At 40.2% G+C, this 19,210-nt stretch overlaps 3 protein-coding genes across 3 annotated transcripts in view; 2 read left to right on the top strand and 1 right to left on the bottom strand.

The window, feature by feature from the left end:
* Positions 1 to 4,331, top strand: part of MGAT4A (alpha-1,3-mannosyl-glycoprotein 4-beta-N-acetylglucosaminyltransferase A) — a gene marked incomplete at its 3' end in the record, with an annotated part of 72,883 nt that extends 68,552 nt beyond the window's left edge. Inside the window, exons 12-15 of the mRNA XM_082011491.1 lie at positions 750 to 828; positions 2,911 to 2,977; positions 4,019 to 4,131; positions 4,305 to 4,331. Of these exons, the coding sequence (XP_081867617.1) occupies positions 750 to 828; positions 2,911 to 2,977; positions 4,019 to 4,131; positions 4,305 to 4,331 (286 nt within the window). The remainder of the gene's footprint in view (positions 1 to 749; positions 829 to 2,910; positions 2,978 to 4,018; positions 4,132 to 4,304) is intronic.
* Positions 4,332 to 9,792: 5,461 nt separating this feature from the next.
* Positions 9,793 to 14,259, bottom strand: UNC50 (unc-50 inner nuclear membrane RNA binding protein; the record flags this gene model as incomplete). Its single annotated transcript, XM_081996815.1, has 5 exons — positions 9,793 to 10,278; positions 10,826 to 10,927; positions 11,004 to 11,143; positions 12,971 to 13,091; positions 13,986 to 14,259. 5 exons carry the CDS (start codon positions 14,257 to 14,259, stop codon positions 10,142 to 10,144), a joined length of 774 nt encoding a protein of 257 aa, XP_081852941.1. The 3' UTR covers positions 9,793 to 10,141.
* A 791-nt stretch (positions 14,260 to 15,050) lies between these two features.
* Positions 15,051 to 17,825, top strand: COA5 (cytochrome c oxidase assembly factor 5; the record flags this gene model as incomplete). Its single annotated transcript, XM_082014481.1, has 3 exons — positions 15,051 to 15,152; positions 15,576 to 15,659; positions 17,784 to 17,825. 3 exons carry the CDS (start codon positions 15,051 to 15,053, stop codon positions 17,823 to 17,825), a joined length of 228 nt encoding a protein of 75 aa, XP_081870607.1.
* Between the last annotated feature and the right edge of the window lie 1,385 nt (positions 17,826 to 19,210).

The following is a 19,210-nucleotide window of genomic DNA, read 5'->3' as shown; positions in this document are numbered from 1 at the left end:
TTTTAGACGTATTTATTCTGTCCCATTAAAAAAAAAAAAATCATTAAATGCACAGTGAATGACAGTAACAGGAACTTTGTACAGGTATAAAAAAAGGTCCTTTTGTGTGTGTGTGTGTATACATATGAAAAACATATGCTTTTGTTTAAAAAATAAAATAAAATCTGTCTTTGGAATAGAATTTTGAATTTGGGTAACATTATGGGTGTGGATATGGGTTGGGAATTCCTGGCACAGTCATTAATGAGACTTTGCAATGAACCAGAGCAAAGAGCTGGTTTCGGGGAAAACTGACTTAGCAAAATGTTGACTTGGGGAAATTCTGAACTGGTTCAGAATGGATCTGCAGCGTTCATCCTGTGGCAGAAGGTGGGGGTGGCGCGTGGGGAGAAGCCGAGGGGAGGCAGGGCTCCTGCTTCTGGAGGTGAAAGCAGCGCCTGCCAGGCGATAATGGCTGCAGTGTCGGTCACTTCATATGATGCAGTCTGTCAAGATCCAGTTATGGAAACTAGCTTTCTAAGTAAAATATTGTCCAACCACTCTTTAAAAAATGTAAAACTTTAGCCCTTTCTGTTATGGTAGCATGTGAAACAGTCTCTTATTTCTTATTCCCATCTGATGTAGGTCCAGTATAAAAGTTATGTTTATCATTGTAACATCTGTAATGTGACTACTAACATGTAAGATAATAACTTAGCTAATTCTGACTGATGATGTAGACTGTTTTATTTTTCCCTTTTCACTTATAGGTACTTGTTTCACAGTGGCAATCCAGAACATCCAGGAGACATACTTCTAAACACAACTGTGGAAGTTTTACCTTTTCAGGTATGAATTTATTGATTTGTGTCATCTCCATTACAGGATAAAAGCAAACCCTCCTAATTTTATTGACTTTTCTAACAGGGTGAGGGAGATGTGAATGCTTCTTTTTTTAACTGTAGGATCTTGATGCTCTGATACTTTTTTTAATTGGATCTATTCACAGAAAACTATTGTAACTATTCAGATGTTCATTTAGAGTGCAGTCTGCTACAAGTGCTGTTGGTAATTTGGAGGTGAACAAAAGCTCATTTCCTTCCAATTCACTGCTACTAGTTAAAACAAAAAAATAAACAATCCTCCCTCTTCGCTGTATGTTTGAAAATGGGAAAGCTAAGTCAATCTGCTTTTTGACTTAATAAAAAAGTCTTGGTTCAGGAACTGACACGCATCCAACCCTTACTAGATATTGAAATACCTGGACTCTTAAATGGAATGTGTTGCTTTCTCCTGATTACTGATTTTTTTTTCCCCATAAACCAGTCTGAGTTTTATCTCAGGAGAGCACTAGGCTATCTAAAGCATATTCTTGCTTGAAGCCAGATGGTGTGGGTTCTTTTTCTTCATCTAGATATAGCTAACCATTTATATCGCAAAACCCTGTGAGAGTATTAAGATACCACTTCAGACAAGTTTATTTTATTTAGTATTTAAACAGCAAAGTATTTCTATCTTCACCATACACCTAGTGTAGGTATCTTGAAATATGTGCCTTATTATATAATATTAAATAAATATATTTTAATACATTTATTAAAGCATATAATAAATATATATTAAATAAATATAATTATATTATACCTTATAATATTATATCATGTTACAAGATTAATGGGTTTTGTTTCTCAAGACCTTTGGAAAAATATCCAACCACAAAAACAGCAGCAGCCCTCCCTTCATCTGGGCCCAAGATACCACAAGAATGCACAAGATAATGAGAAAAAAATGTGCATCAACCATCTCTTTTTTGGTTACACTTAGCTGTGAAATGTCCCTCAAACTGGAGCATCCCTTAAGGAAGTAATGCTACTGAGCTTCTATTGCTATTGACACAATTTGTGGAAAGGTAAACAGGAAATTCTGTGTCTGGCCTGTTCCTAAGCCACTGGTGTCAGCAGAAAATGTCACCAATACAAGGACAGCAGCTGCAGAATGATGGGTACTGTCCTGAGGGAACTATTTCTCCACCATGGACTTCAGTGGAGCTGGAAGCCCATTCAGGTACTTTGACCCTGATCCTCCCTAAGCAGAATTCAGAAGAAGTCTGGGACTCAGCAACACACTCACAAAAAACAGAACCCCCAAAAAACCAAACAACAAACCAAAACCAAACCAAAACACCCTCCAACCCCTGCACCCCCCCCGCCTCCCCAACCAAAAAACCCCACCACTTTTTCATCAGCCTCCCTTAAAAGTAGGAATTAAAATAAAACAAAAAAAGCTGATGGATTTAATCTCCTGTTTTGTCAAGCATTTTTAATTGATTCTAGGGAATTCTTACAGTGGGTCTTTTAATATTGGATTGTGTGATTCTGGTTGTAATTTTCCAGATGTTTTTGAAGCTCTGGTCTATAATTGAATTTTTCTGTGCTTATTAAAGAAGCTTATTGATACCCATCCCTTTTTAGTGAGGCAGTGACAATTGCAATGCTTCCCTTGCTGGTCTGATGGCTTTTAATCTCACCCAAATTCTTATGTCAAAAAGTAAGCTGTAAGTTTCTTTTGTCCTGAGAGAAATCTCTGGTTCAACCATAGGAAAAGGCGGCAAGATCCTGCCTTTGCTTTTCTTCTATGGTATATGCCAGTATCTGCTATGTATTCTGTTCACATGGCAGTTACCGTGCGAGTTACGTGGGGCACTTAAAGTACTTCTTTTTTTCTACTTTGAAGCCAAATACTGTTCAGTTCTGGAGCACTGCTGCTTTTTCTTTTTTACATGTTGGCTTGTCTAAGGCTATAAATAACTATTCTAGGTTGGTTCATAATTGTTTAGAAAAGACGGATGCTGAATATGTAACGGGAGTGCACACACATTTGTCTTCCCCTGGCAAAGTCAAAACAAATGATCTCATTTATCCTTTGTTCTAGAATGAAGAACTTGTATTAAGCAAAGAAACCAAAGACAAACGCTTAGAGGATGGTTACTTCAGGATAGGTATGTCACAGTAGAAACGTGTAGCTACTATTGCAACAGTTAAGATATCTTCATTAAAACCAAAACAAAACTAAAACTGAGTTTTGATCATTCAATTTTGGGTACGTGGCCTTGTAGGTTTTACTTAACATTGTTTCCAATATTTCTTTTCTGAGAGCAGTGTACTAAACAAAGATCTAGCGTGACTCTTACCTGTAGTGCAGCTACATCCAACTTCTCTGCCAGGATCAATCACCTGGATTATTGTAGAGGCATTTCCAGGTTGTATAAGACCACCTCTTCTCTCCTGTGACTGTGCAAGCTGTTGTGCTTGGCCTGGATTTGAACTCACCGTACAGACAATCAGCTGTCTCATCATGGGATGAGATTGGCATTGCCATAGCCAAGTGGCTGTTGGGGAAGGTGCCAGGATACCTATTGTCAAGGAAGAGCAATTTTACTCATGGATTGTATTTAGCTTGCTGGACATAGGTTGGGCATTTCATTCTGTTAGAATGTAAGCAAGTTTTTTTGTCTTAATGAATTGCAGTTGCTGTGTATATGTTTTAAGTGTAAAGTCTAACTGGGCTTTTAAATAAGATTCTTATTCATCCTAATATAATTGAAGATCCTTGAAATAGGAATACATTAAGTATGAATGATACCCCTTGTTCTTAATCCTCCTTGAAAACACATAAGCCAGGGGCTCCATGTTTAGTTCCATAATGTTAAATGAAAATCTGTGCCAAAATCTTTCCAGAGTTTGAGGTGCTCATACCCTTAGACAGTTGCAAAGTTTTTCTTCTTAACGTGTAATGCTGTTCAGATCGGTGTGCTCTGATGACATGCCCCACCTTGTTTGCTGCTGCAAAGCTGAATCTGATACCAAAAATTGCTGGCTGGCTGTTGTTTTGGAAGTGACACCAGTCAACCCTGCAACCATCAGCAATAGGTTTCACCTGTGGATTGTGATACTACAGATACGTTTGTCTGGACACAGATTTTGTACTTTGGTTTGTTGAATAGGAGTTAATTGAGGATATACTTTTGCTTCTTTTGCAGGGAAATTTGAAAATGGTGTAGCTGAAGGAACAGTTGACCCCAACCTAAATCCTATTTCATCATTCCGGCTTTCAGTAATACAAAATTCAGCAGTCTGGGCAATTCTGAATGAGGTGAGAGGTGGTGTAGCCTTTTAAAAATAAAACCGGCAAATGTGAGGTTCCTTCATTCTGTCAGTATGGTGAAGCTCAAAATTTTGGCTAATGCTGCAAACAGTTACCTCTTATTACTGAGAAACGTAATAACTTAAAACATGACTTCTTTTTTTTCTGATTCTCTATTTCAGATTCATATTAAAAAGATTACAAACTGATCATGGAAATCTGCTTTAGAGGAAAAAGAATCCTTGAAAACTTTTCCTATAAAAGCTGACATCCTTAGCAAGCCACAAATTGAAAATACTGAGCATGCACCTTATTCCAAATTTCTTTCATTTTCACTTGAACTCTACCTCTTGTGAAATCTACTGTAGATGAGAAGATTGTATTTACCCCTTCTTATCTGATCCATGCAGAAACTGATGCTCCACACTGATAACGTTTATCTGAGGCCCGAGTTGTCCTCCATTTTAATGTGACTTTACCATCTTCTGGTTCCAGAACCCTGCTACGCTTAACCTGTACTGTTTTGATAGTATAGTAATATAGAGAAGTTGTACATATTGTTACATTCCTTGAAGAAGAAAAAAAATATAATTATTGTTAAATAAGTTTTATGAAGGGGGTACTTTCGGAGTTCCATTTATTTTCTATAACAAGAACCCTCTTTTATAGACTGTCAGGGATATATATTAAAAATGTTAGGGATATTTAATTTATTAAAATAATTTGAAAAGTACATATTTTTATGCAGTAAAATTTTAAATTGATATAGTTTTTTTTATGAATTCTCTAGTTTAAGTTATCTTTCTACATTTTTCTTTGGAGATGCAAACATAAATTAATACCATATTTCAACTATACTGCCATGTTTGGAAAAAACCTAGATTAAGTTTCTAAATTATGTAGTTTTGTACACAGAATCTGAATGATGTTCAGAGGCGTTAACAGAGCTCTGAAAAGCACTATTCTTTGGGGCTATGAAATTCCACTATGTACAGTTTGTAGCCACACAAAAAGCATGCTGAAATGTCTTATTTCATATTACGTACTAAATCTGCAGTGATTTTTAGATTGAATCCATTGCATTTTAGAATAATTTTTTTGATTCCAAACAGTTCTTTCTAAAAGTCTTTGTAGACATTTCCTAACCTGGACAAATTCATTTTCTGTACTGAAAAAAGAATCATTCTCCAGCCTTGCTTTGGAGTGACAGAGGTTACCTTTTATCAAAAGAATTAATAGTAGTTAGATACATTTGATCTACAGAGGTCTCCTTTTAAAAAGTTCTGTTATTGCAGTGTTTATTTTAGATACATTACAGTGAGTAGTTATGGCTTATTTTTATTTTCTTCCATTGTACAAGAACAAGGTTTTGGTTTGACTCCTTTAATTGATCAGTGTAGTAACTTGTGCTAACTTTTAATAGGAACTGAATTTGGCCTCAAGCTAGTACCCTGCCTTTTCAAGGGAAACAACAGTGATCAGAAACTCGGTCAGGAACAGAAAGTGGTTTGGATTAAATACAGAGCAGAATTGTTGCAGTACTAAATGGTGCCGCTGCCCTTAAGAGTCCTTCTGCTTAGGTGCTCCTGTGTAAGGACACAGACATGGGAAGATATAAGTTACGGATCAGAAATGGTCAGGAAGGCGAGAGGCAGAAATTCCGCTCTTTAATGGGAAGTGCCTGATTGACACTGGAGGGAGGCACCTACCCTGGCTTGGAGATGCTCAGCTGTGCTGTGAACCAGCCTCCTGGAACTGACATCTTGAAATCTGGCCCAGTGTTTCCTGTGGAAAAAACCCTCTGTTATCCCCAGCGTCTTTGTGGTCAGGGCACAGATGTGCAAAATGTTGCAGGATCCCTGATACAGAGTGGGGATCTTGGATTAGTATCTCCAGTGTGAAAGTTCTAGTAATAGGTTTGGCCTCTTTTTCATGACATACTTAAAAGGAGCAGAAGCCCTAAACCTGACTCTCCAGCACTGCAAGCTGAAAGCCATTGCCGCTGGGATATAGAGTCAACCTGTCTTGTCTTCTGCCTTGTTGGAAAATTATGTTGTAGCTTTGACAGTTCAGTGATACTCAAATTTAAGAGCTTAACTACTTCTACAGACCATAGTCACTTTGTTTTAGCTGTGCTGTCTGAGGACAAAGAGAAGACAAGAATTGTACACAGAGATAAGACCTTCCGTTTAGACTGACTGGCATAAGGTGGAGAAAAGTAGAAAGCTACCAGGCAGGCCTTGTTTACTTTGTTCTGATTGCATCAGATGGTGTAAATAAAATGTCACTTGGAAAGCTCCTCTTGCCCATAGAGACTGTGGGCATAAGCTAAGCAGTGGCCTCATAAATGGAGTTTATTCTGGGATTTAGGAACATGGGTGAATAGGCTCAAAATCCTGTGTGAATCTAGCCTACTCTGGTGCCACAGCCCAGTTTGTTATATGTATAATGCCATGACATCAAATTATTGCCATACAGTGGTTCTTCATCACACCTTAGCTAGCGAAGATGTAACAAAGTGTTTAGGTTTTCTTCTCAGCTGTGCCTGTGAATGAGTGATGCAAGTAATTTAAACTCTAGCTATTTATTACCATTTAGATTGCAGAAGTAGGTTAGATATTGCAGTTTCTTAATATAAGTAGTTTTGCTGACAGTGACTTTCATCTTTTTCCATGAGTTCGAGAGTTTACTGATAGCACTTATTAAGAAAGCTGTGTGCTTATTCTCAAAGCATCACTGTTCCTTCTCAAAGCTTCACAGTAGTTAAGATGAATCATTGCCAATATATTTAAATATATAGAACCCTTACCACATTGATTGCAGAACTCTGGCGTTAACAGTATATTTAGTTTTCCGGAATGTTGAGAGGAAATTTATCAAAGACAACAAATTAACTTGTGCTTGGTAAAATATATGGGGGTTTTTCTAAAGATTGTTGCATTTTTATTACATTTGTACTAGCAGGAGTTGGAAATACTATGGGCTGCTTTAACACTTTAAATGTTCCCGAGCTTATACGCTCTCTAAATAAATGTGCCACGTTAACACAAATTACGTTTTGTAGATTCAGGTAAATTCAGACCTGGTGTAATCAGGTAGTTCTGCAAGTTTGCTTGGAAATTTTGCTGAGAAACAGAAAAAGCAGAAAAAATATTTTCTATCTAATTATCTCTGCAGACAGCTATTTTGGGCTTTCTACCTTTCAACTCCAGTCCCCAAGTCAGGCTAAAGTGGTGCAAGCCTCCTTCCTGGAATTACCATGAAATAAGACTGCTTTGGCTGGCTGGCTCAACGTCACTAAACAGGGCACTGTTTATGGCTGGGTATGCTCCAGGGGGCTGGGGTCTCTTACATGTCTCAATCATAGGTTAGAGTATCACCACAAGAGTTCCTCAGCATCTTAAACCTATTATTCGATTTGTTGGGAGTTTTTTCCTACGTTTATTTATTTTTGTTGTGGCCTTAAAAATCTGCTCTAGGCCACTGAATCTTATAGTAATCAATTAATGGAAAGTGTTTCAAAATAAACTGTGTTATCCTATGATCCTATTAGCTCCTTCTGATGCTTGTTAAAGCTTCAGGAAAGAAAACTTCTGTGACACCAAAGACATTATCAGAAATCTTCATTATCTCGGCAAATTATTCTTAACTTCTTATACTGGATGCCAAACAGGCGGTCTGATGTGAGCACTGGCTTTTCTGAGCTTATCGGGATTGCTCTGGACCAAGGAAATAGAAGACTGTCCGTAGAATCTTGCTTGGCTCATTCAGCGGGTAGTCCTACTGAAAACTTTGTAAATAATGTGAGCAGGATGTGATCCAAATTAGCACTTTTTATTTATTTTTTAATTAAAGAACGTTTCTAAATCACTGTATAAGGCTTTATGCTTTAGCAGGAGTCTCAACCATGTATTTGCATTGATAGAAAATACTCCTATAGATACATTTGTTTTCTCTTAACTGATGAAAGATGGTTTAGAAATATTCAAACAGATAAACCTGGACCAATAGGAGACTGAGCTCTTCTGTCATATCACTGCTTGTCTGGCTTTTTCAAAAGCCATTTTTAAATACCTTGAGTCAGTTTAGAGCAAAGCAATTTATACTTTGCCCATGTGATACACAACTGCTTTAATGGGCTGGAGTGTGATTAGTCTTTGGCAAAAGTGCACAACTGTGTAACATTTTTCCTTCATTTTTTTTCCATGTGTATTACCATTTCAGTAATCTGTTGTTGTTGGAAATATTTGCTCCAAATGAAGTATTGTAGTAATTTGTAGTTTGCTTCCAAAGTGGAAAATATTATTTTAGTTTTGTGTGGGGAGGGGTAAGAAAAAATAAAATACTTAAATCTATTCAAAACTTGCTCCCCTGAAATAAATTAACCCTAGGTTCTGTATTTGTTCTGACTGGGAAGGATGTATACTGAAAAAGCTAAAGCAAGTAACTGTACTAGAAAGGGGAAAAAAACCCTGTTTTTAAATCATCTTTGCAATCACCAGCATAATGCTGAAAGGCTGTTAAACAGCTGGTGTTTTCAGGCTAGCATTGATTGCTGACATAAAAATACTCCACCACCACCACCCCCGCCCCAACCTGATGAGTGTGTCTTTTGAGGATGTTGCTTTTCTGGCCTTGGTGGTCTTTTAAGGGTTTTGCTGCTCTCTGCTGTGAGTAGCTAGAACTTAAAGTAGCTTAATTTTGAAAAAGATGAAGCTTCCTTATCAAGGGGACAAACTTCTGAGATCTTCATTGATTTCTATCATATTGCACCACAGGGCACTAAAGATGGAGTATTTTTACTGTTGAACTGAACTGGGTGATCACTGGTGCTATGATTCCTGGTAGGGAAAGGTTGTACAGTCAGGCTGCAGCTGCCTGCAGGACCAGAGCTTGTGCTGTTAGCTAGGGTGGGAGGAGGGCCTGACTGGCATCCTTCGCCTTCCATGGGTTGGTGGTTCAGTGCTTTCCTTGTCAGAAGGGGAAGGTTGCTCAGTGTCTGCTGAGAGGAGAATGTGGTTCTCGTCAAGCCTTAACAGTGGCTGAAACACACAGTACTGTAAGATGCACTGCCAGCATATTTGGTATTTTAAAATAAATACAGTTTTTCCTTAGAGATCAAATTCTAGTATTGAAATACTAAGTCTTACTGTAACCAGTTTACTCTTTTTGTTGTTCAATTCTTATGAATCCTAGTGCTCATATTTCATACAGCACACTCCGCTTTGGAAAGCGGTCATCTTCATTTTCCAGCAGGTATTGTTTGTGACAGCTTCTACTCCTGCCTTGTGGACTTCACAGCTGTAGGCATTGCCATGAGCCTGAACTTGTGCTTCCCTTCCATCCTCACTGGCCTGCCACACATAATGGCAGCTGTAGTAATACCTACTGGACGTCTAAAGCTGAGGTTTAAAAACTTGCTGCTCTATTTGGAAACCTGATATGGGTCATGTTAATCGTGCCTTTCATCACCGTTTCTTCTGCCTGCCAGAGTTGTCCATGTAGAGTTGTAACAGTCATTAAAAGAACCCTGTTCTCCAGCTCTTTCACGGAAGGAGGGGACAGTTCTGTAACTAGAGACAGTTGTTGCTTTACCACTGCAACACTACTAGGATCCCTACTTCCACACAGTCCCAAGGCAAGGCATTCCCATATTGTTCTTAAATAAAACTGCTTTTTGGTGTCACTTAAAACCCTCATAATGTAGAGCTTATGCCAGTAACTGCAAAATCTCTGCAGTAAGAGTTATGCTAAATAGACTTGTTGCAGTTAAGTTTAAGCTAGAGACGTACAAGTAACTTGTTTTTAGGAATGTACTGCGAACATATTTGAACAAAATTGCTCACATTAACTGTTGTAAATATTTTAATAAAAAAGGACACTTCAAACTTTTTTACAATTATCTACAATAAAGAGAAATTTACAACCATTTACAAAATGTTCTTAACTTTTTCATTACTGTCAAGACAGCTAAGATAAAACAAAAAAAAAACCCCATTAGATATATCAAGTCCTGGTTTTATTTCACTCTGTATTTATAAAAGGAACAAAGCATCTTGGTGAAGTTCCATCCACAGGCTAATGAGATCAAATAGAGCATGATGAGAAGTGCAAACGGATACAAAAGAATAGCTGTGTTCTTCAAAAAGGGCAATGCTGAAACAGAAGCAAGAGCAAGGCAAGTATGAAGGAGTGCTCTTTCAAAAAAGGTGCTTCATATAGAAGGGCCTTGAGGAAAGGCAGCAAGAAATAGCAGTACTACTCTGCCAGCCACCTTAGAAGGGCAGGCATGCCACCTCTGCCCTACTCAGCCTGGGATCCCAGGTTAAAGAGTGCTCGAGTTAACTGGTGTAGGTAATGCCCCAGGAAACCTAAATGCCCCAGTTTTACCTAAAACTATAGTCTTAAAACTCACTACAGAATTTCTATCCAATGCAAACATTTTGAAGTGGATTTATAGAGGAAGAAGAAAAACAAGTTGTGGTGCTACTAGTCTAAGAGAAGACAGGAAGTGGGTATGGTGAAGAGTATGAATTCTTTAAGATGTCCCCCCAGCTGGAAACATGGATTGGTAAATTGCTATCAAACTACTTTTGCCACAAAAAAAGAATTACTTTCAACAGCCAGGTGAGCCTCTGCTTCACAAATTAATAGACTAAGATCAAATTAACAGAACAGTCAAACAGAAGCTATCATTACTTACCACTGTATCCTAGGAATGTCACATAGATGTAGTAGCCAATTGCAATCAGCCATAATGTATTCCCAACAAAATACCCAATGACTGAATCAGATATGATGACATCTGGAAGAGACAACTGCTGTCAGCTGTTGTGACAGAGCATGACTTTGAAGCAGAGAGCACAAAATACTCTACTTACAGTTAATGAAAAACAGCTGGATAAAATGCAAAATGACTAGAAGTGGATAGAAGGCATTCAAATGAACATCAAAGGCATATCCCCACTCCACATCATAGTCTCTGTTCTGCTGCTTCACCAGGTACTTGTTAGAAATGAACCTGCAGGAAAAGATATTTGAGAATGGGAAACTATAAAGCTGACTGACAAAACATTGGTTTGAGGTAGTGAGCCATACATAATCCTAACTCTCTACTCTGACAAAGCTCCTGCTAGCCAGGAGGAAAACAGGCAAGAATTATGCAGACCAGACTATCATTAAAAGGTTTTTGTTAACACTGTAATTACATTCCCTGCGGTCAATAGGCAGCTGAAATACACTGCTAGTAATACACCTGAACTTTTTTTTTTAAAATAGATCAGTCCTTTTTTTGTACACATGCGGTGATGACTTCAGAAAAGTGCTTGTACATTATCAGTAACACCTTGCACAGAAACCACTTCATCTCTACAGAAATGGCACTTCAAGGACAGCAAGAGGGCAGGCTAGCACTCTCAGATACAAGCCCCTTCCTCTTATTGAAAAGAAGAGCTAACAGAACGCATGCCACCTGGTGTTACAGGCTACAGAACAAGCCTCCAGACTTGGTCTTCCTCAGCTGAAGTTCTGCTGACATCAGAAAATTTACCCTATTTAGAAGCAGAACAAGAAGTCAATACATACTCAGAAATAAGAAGTTAAGAGACCGGAGCTTTCATGGTAGCTTTCTCTGACATATTCTTTGTATGAGGTCAGAAAGAGGCAGAGCCTGGGTGCAAGGTGAGGCAAGGCAAGAAGGGGTTTACACTCATTAGAAATGGGGGAGGCTTTTGAAAAAAAGGTGAGCCTGCACTGGAAGAACAGACTTGAAGCAGTCACCTGGCTCCAGTTTGCTATTTAGGCCTGCAGGAAAGACTGAAGGACACAGGAAAACCAGCAGATCCTGAAGTCTTTCGCATTCAGGAGACTGCATCCCAAGTCACAAACTGCTGGAGGATGCGGGGGCTTTCCACTGCTAGATGCTCTTCCCCCAAGCAGTTTATGGGTTGCTGTCCCAGACAGGAGAGTAGGTCTGGTGGAACTTTCATCTGTCAGCTACAGTTCTTCTATGTGCCTCATCCTGAATTCTGCAGTTACAAGCAGGACTTCCCAAGGTCACTGTTGGAAAGGAACCTATCCCTTTTCCCAGTCGGCATCAGTTAAGAGGTCAGCTCCACCACTAAGAACTCTCACAACTGCCTTTGCCTCCTCAAGTTCTTGGTAAAGTAAAAAGTCTTCCTTTTATGCCCTCACCTTGCCACAGCGCAGAAAACAGCGACTTCCTGTTGTTTCACAGTTCCCTTGCTGGTGCAGGACACGTCTATAATGTGCTGAGGCCTGCGTTATGAGCAGACTGGCCAGTGCCTCTCCCTTTCTGTAAGTCTCTGGCCATTACAGGATAAGACTGGCAGCGACTACCACTAAAGCAACAAAGCCAACATGCATGAAATAGAACAGACATTGCTTGCAGTGGAAATAGCTAAAGTCTTCAGCAAAAAGCACAGGCCAATTGCATATTGCCGTACTTAAACATACTCATCCCTCAGGCTTACTTAAGCTGTTCAACCAAAATAAGGACTGAAGAATTTTTTTTGATCACCACTTTTTTTTTTTTAATTAGGCATTATGGCATAAGATTAACCAGCTCAAGAAGAAAGAAAACAAGCTAAAATGTTCATCATAACAGAGACTTGCTGAACATTCATCTTTTGCAGGAAATCGTAAAGAAAAAGATGTGTTCTTTTTTAGAGCAACATTTTGAATCGGTTACCACAACAGCACAAAACCTAAAGTCAAGACATACATTATAATTTTGCCCCAAACAGAGAACCAAGTGTCTTGCAAACAGCAGAGGACTGCCCGTGTCCCAACAGCGATACTGAATTGTGTTTCACACATCACTACTTACCACATTAGAGTTGCAATCAGGAGGCCAACGCCTACGCAGTCGATGAATACAACCCAAAGTAGCAGCTTTATTGTTTCAAAAAATCCCATGTCCAGCACAAATCCAAATCCTATAGTAGATACTAAAAGCAGATTATTAAAGTTAGCTGTGGAAAAGAAAGCACGCGATCTTAAAACTGATATGTTTTTATGACTATACTGTTACGAAATCTCCAGTTTCCTTATTTTTCTCCCTTTTCAGTCCAACAGCTCATTTTTTTCTACCAAATACTAGGTATAATGCAATTCATCATCTAATCCCTTTCACAGATTGGAGAACACCCATCTGTACTTGGGCTTAATGATCTAACAGCAAATTTTATTGCTGCACCCAAACCATGTTTTGAAAATTCACACAATGCTACAATAGAATATTCTTTGTTTTATAAAAGCTCCTTGTTAACCCAAACCATGTGTGTGGTGATACACACTTTTATTTCAGAGTTAACAGTTTTGATACAGCAACATGCTATACAATAGAAGATGACTAGAATAATACTGCATTTGCAGTTCTGTCTAAAAATCACATGAGACATTTTGTTTATAGCTTCATTCTGCAATACACAGAATCTCACTAGGGCCTCTATTGTAAAAACAGTATTTTATCTGTAACATTCAGATAAACCAAACGTTACGTATTTTTTAATTAGAGCACTGCTGTGTGGCATGGGGTTTTGTTTTATAACCCAACCGCCTGCTGGTTTACAGGGAGCTACATAATTTGAAATGCAGCAGAAAATGAGTTGCAGTGGAGAGATTAATTCAACGCTACATAGTATTAGTTACACCTCCTCTGTTTGCCAATTCCCACCTTAACTTCCAAAAAGGTTAGCCCATTTTTTTCTATTCTAGTACTTTGATTAAAGGATAATCCATATGGATTGGTCCTTTTTTTGTGTGCAATTAGAAGGGACACTAATGTTCACCCCTAAACTTCTCTCCCCTCTCTTTCATGCCATTTATTCCTCTGCACTCACCACAGAGCCAGATGCTGAGAAGCACCAAGAAAGCGGGATCATCTCTCGCCCACTGGTCCTTTGTCTGTTTTCTGTAGTGAAAGTTCCTATAAACCCTCTGTGGTGAAGTAAACAGGTAAAGCATCTGCCAAAGAGCAAACTCGAAGTCCATCTGTCGGAAGTGGAAGAGCCGCCGCAGGTACTTGTAGCGTTTCGCCCCAGCCGTATGCCTCGCAGCATCTCTGGGGCTCAGCGCACCGTTGCTCCGAGAATTAACCGAAGTGGTTGGCAGCATTTTGCTAGAAGGGGGATTCCAAAAAGATGCATTTGGTTTTAGACATAACGGGGACTACAAATAAAATCCGCCATACAGATGCGGCCTGCAAGGCGCGAAGTCACAAAACCGACGCACAGGCAAGCACAAACGACGAGACTGACCGGCGAGCCTGCCGTGGCCCGGCAGCCACTTTGCTGACTACTGGGGAGGCGGCAAGTAGGAAACTAGGCGCAGGCAGCCCTGGAAGGGACAGCCCTGTGCCTGTGGCCCCACATCTCCTCAGTCCCGCGGGGCTGAGTCTCTCCCTCCCGGCACGGCGCCCCCTTGCAAAACCGCAAAAAGGGACTCAAGACGTTAACGGCCGACGGGCTTCGCGTAAGGTCGGAGCGCACAGCCCAGGTCAGGGGAGGGCTCACCGGCCCACGCCAGCCCAGCACCCGCCCGACAGGCCTGCCCGCCTCCCGCCCCACAAACAGCCGCCGCCCTCCCAACGGGACCCGCACCTCAGCGCCGGGGCGGGGCGCGCCGAACACCCCCAACGGCCGGGTTCGCGCCACCTCGTCCCTCACCGCGCGGGAAGGGGACGTGGCCCCACCTGCTGCCCCGGCCCGCGGCACAGCGCGACCCCCGCCCGCAGCCTTCCGGCAACGTCCGCGGCGCAGGCGCTCCAGCTTCCTTCCCGGAACCGCCCCGCCCCTTCCCTCCCCGCACCGGAAGCGGCCGCAGGGCTCTGGGCGCCAAGATGGCGGCGGCCGTTGGTAGCGGTGCCTAGATAGGCCGCAGCAAGGCGTAGCGCTGGCCTCGCCGCCATGCCTAAGTACTACGAGGATAAGGAGGAGGATGGGCGGACGTGCGGGGGTGTGAGGGAGGACCTGCGGCAGTGCCTGCTGGAGAGCTCCTGCGTCCTGCGGGTGAGCGCCGCCGCCCTCCCGGGAGAGAGACTCGCAACCCCCGGTCACTGCTGAGCTGCGTTCGCCTCCCCCGGGTTAAACCCCGCAGGAAGAGCCCGGCGTGTCAGGTGCACGGGGAGCCGCTGTCTGGGGCGGCCCCGCCGTCGTCCTTCCCAGGGCGGGGGCGTCTTCTGGTGGGGGCAGGCTGCTGCCAGGGCCGGCGGGCGCGAAGGGGCCCATGGGAGGGAGGAGCTGTCGCTTCGTCTCTTTCGAGCCTCTTAATTAGCGTTTGAAGCAGGTTAAGAAATGAGAACTTCAGAAGAAAGCGCAAGTCACCCTACCGTTGCAAAATCCCGAGTAAACCTTGTCTGAAGTATTTTGCTGTCTCTTTGGTAAGCTGCGGAAATCTATTAAGTTTTCAATGCTTTATTTTTTGCCTGACAGGAAAACAAAAGCCCTAAACAATGTTTGAGGGAAGGACACTGTAGGAGTTTGCAAATGACATTTTTTGCATGCAAAAGATCAATGGTAAGTGTGTTTTTTTTCTGCTAGCAGCCTGGTTGTTTTCTGTCCTTTTCCCTGCTTTCTGAAGAAAACCATTTAATCACATCAATTCAGTAAAACTGGTGTCGTTAAGGAGAAGAGATCTTGCCTTTGAATTCCATTTAAAATATGGATGTTGCACATTGTTCTCATCAAGAAAAAGTCATAGAGTGTGAACAAGGTGGTAAAGCGTATTTAAATTGAAATAGGCTTAGCATGTGGCACATAAATGAGGTGGGTATTTTTACTTTTTTTTCAGTAAAGCTTTGCTTTAAACAATATTAGTAGATCAGGTAGTTGTAAGGTAAGGTTTGACAAGCTAATTTTTGTCTATGAACAAAGAACATTTAAGTGAAAAGAATGCCCTGCTGAAAGAGATTTCCACTGTTGAAGAAGGCTTTTATGTCCATTAATTTTCTTGAAGGGCTTGAATTCATGATAAAGAGCATTGTTTTTTCTATATAGTGAGCTATCAAGTATGGAAGCAAGAAGCCAGTTGTAAAAATGTAATTAGATAAAGTTTCCTTGATTTTGGTAGGAGCACCTTGTCTAGAAACATCTTGCTTGTGTTTCTACAACACTTAGAAACGGTTAAGCTGTGGCCAAGATGGTATTAAAACTTTCTGACCGTGAGTAGGACAGGGCTCGTTTTCATTTTTAGTAGATATGATACATAATGAAAAATATGCAGCTGAAACCATGCCTAAAATTTTTCTTCCCTTCTGTATTTTTGCTTAAGTCATAGCAGCTTTTTGTACTTCTCCTATATGAACTGTATTAATCCTTAGTGACAAATGATTATTTCTGTGGACAGGAAAAAGTGCTGTGTATTTAATGCTTAAAACATCTATCTGACGCTGAAGTAGCAATACAGGTACCTCCAGACGATGGGCCTGTATCTGTAGATTGTTAAGGGAGCCTCATAAAACTATGTTTCATGCAGGAATAGGCTGGGTTCTTACATGATTGTATTTAACTGCTCCAATTTCTAAGGCTGAAGAATGGCATTTTTCTTGTCCTGTTAACTTGGTATATTTCAATAAGTGTGCTCTGCCAGATTTCCTACTTGGTATAACAGTGAGGCTTAAAGAGTATTTAAAAAGAAGTTAGATGCTAAATGCAAATATAATTTACAATGTGCTAAAATCATTAGGGATTTTTCCTAGATGCTGTTTTCTTTGTAAGGAAATATAATCTCTCATCAGAGGAGTAAACTTTAGTACACTTTAGATGTTAAAGTAAGAACAAGCTTTAAAGGGGAAGCTGCTTGATTATTGGACAAGCTGTACCATTTTGCAGTTTAGCTCTTTACAAATTTTGCTGCAGTTCTGACTCCTGAAAGAGGGTTAGTTAAGGGAGGTAAAAGATAGGTCCTTGATCTAATATCTGAAGATGGCTGAATTGCAATCTGTAACTGCCATCTTCAAGACTGGCTATACTAAATTCAGAAGAATTCTTCCAAGATCAAGGTATGATTTTTCTGCTGCATTGGCAAAGAACTTGCAATTTGGTTTCAGTAAGTCCTGCACAGTAGCTGTTATTTTAGCTTTACTGCCATTTTTTTCCTTCCATTAAATGCTTTTTTGTAGCTGCCAAGAAGAAACTTGCAAATTTTACAAGCTGAGTATTATTTCAGTTTTTACTGATTTATTTTTCCGCCCCCCCCCCGACACTTGTATTTAAGTTATCGCTGTCCTCACTGACATTTGCAGTGACTCCCACTTCAACCCAGTCTGTATTTTCCTCCTTCAACTTGTCAATTAAGTTTGGAAAAATGGATCTACGTAGATTTACACTACCTTGTTTTCATGTGTTCTTTGCCATCCTGCTATGCTGTTCTGCCATTTGTGTTGTTACACTGTTTATTTCAGAATGCACAGGATGCTTATCCCATAATTTTAATCTTGTGTGAGATTTAAGATAATACAACATCTGCTTCGCTGGAAGAACGCTATGACTTGTTGGCTACATCACTAATTTTTTTTACGGTGACTTCTGCTTTGTTGTCTGCTTTCTGCTGACGTTAAAAAGTGCCAAAGTAGCACAAGCACTCTAAAACATTCCTTTTGCAAAATGTATGGTTTTAACATATTGACTTCAATTTTTCAGTTGGATACCAGGGCAAGATTCAGAGGAAGGAAGGGATACTGATATCCTCGTGAAGAGACCCAACCATGGGAAATCAGGGTTCATCAGCACTTTAAGCAAAACAGAGACTAAAGTAAGATGATTGTATCTGCTGCATCCTTTCATGCAGTATATTTGTGGAAGGTGCCTACTCCTGAGTATTCCAATAGATTGACCTGTATGTGCATTTAAATGTTAAAAAGAAGGCAAGCATAAACCTTCAAGTTCTGGCCAAAATGGGTACGTGTCACGCGCTTGCAATAAAATATGTGAAATCCAGAATAATCTGCGGAGGTTATCACTGTGTTTTGAAGTGAAGTTGTCTTATGTGGTTTTACTAATTCTGCTCACATTTTACTATTACAAATAATACAAGATATGGACCTGGGAGTTCACTCGACTGGTATCCCAGAGGATAGCTCAGGATAGAGCTGTTTCCAGACATGATGAGTTGACCAAGGCTGTGAAATGTATGTGCAAGCTGCCTCCTCCCCAGTAGGTTTGTACATAGTAAACCTGCACTAATAGGTGGGAGTGGTGATGTTTTTGCAGTGCCACATATACAAGGATGGCATCTCTTCCTTCTTGCTACAGATTCCTTTTGATGTGATGATTGATGTACATGTTTATTAGCACAGTCTAGTTTGGTTGGACAAGTAGATTAAAATTTGATTACTCTAAATAAAAGGATTTATCTTTCAGTAATCTGTTGTCTCCTTGTATTGACACAAGTACAAGGGAACTATAGCATAATTCTAGTCAATGACTTGAAAGCTGCATGCCAGGATGTAGCTAATTATATATGGGTGTTCCTCAGGCCAACAGTTAGGGAGATCATGGCTGCTATTACTGTGTTCTAGAAGTATTTACAACAATATTTAAGTTCCTCTGAGGTGACCCTGAATGATGTTTCTGCATTATTTTCCAAGCAAGTGTATATATACTAATCCAAACACATGTACAAACTAGGGATGATGATCAAGACTTTATTGTGTTTATAGGAAGTAGCGTTCCACAAATTTACTTTGTACCTTGTGAGCATTTTTCTTCTTTTTACTTCATCACTTCTCTCTGAATTCTTCGGTTCACGTTTATGGGTGTAAAATGTTCAAACTGCCATTCATATTCATTTAAACTGTAACTAGTTTTTGCTGTATACTTCTTAAAGCTTGCTCTTCCTTTAGATTTTTTTGTGCTTAAGTCAAATTTTCTATAGTTTCATAAAACAGCTGCAGTGAAAAAGCAAAGAAGTGAATAGAGGGAAATACTGTTTTGCTTTCCTTTGATCAAGGGTGACTGTGGCAGATCTGTCTGCAGTATGATAGTGTTCTTTGAGAGATAAATAACATCTTATCAGTTAAGTCTCTCTTGCCCCACCCTGGTAAGGAAGTGGGATTTATGGGGGTAAC

Source organism: Phaethon aethereus (genome assembly GCF_964289735.1).
Source record: "Phaethon aethereus genome assembly, chromosome: 1".
Lineage (NCBI taxonomy): Eukaryota > Metazoa > Chordata > Aves > Phaethontiformes > Phaethontidae > Phaethon > Phaethon aethereus.
This window is presented reverse-complemented; position numbering and strand designations above follow the sequence as displayed.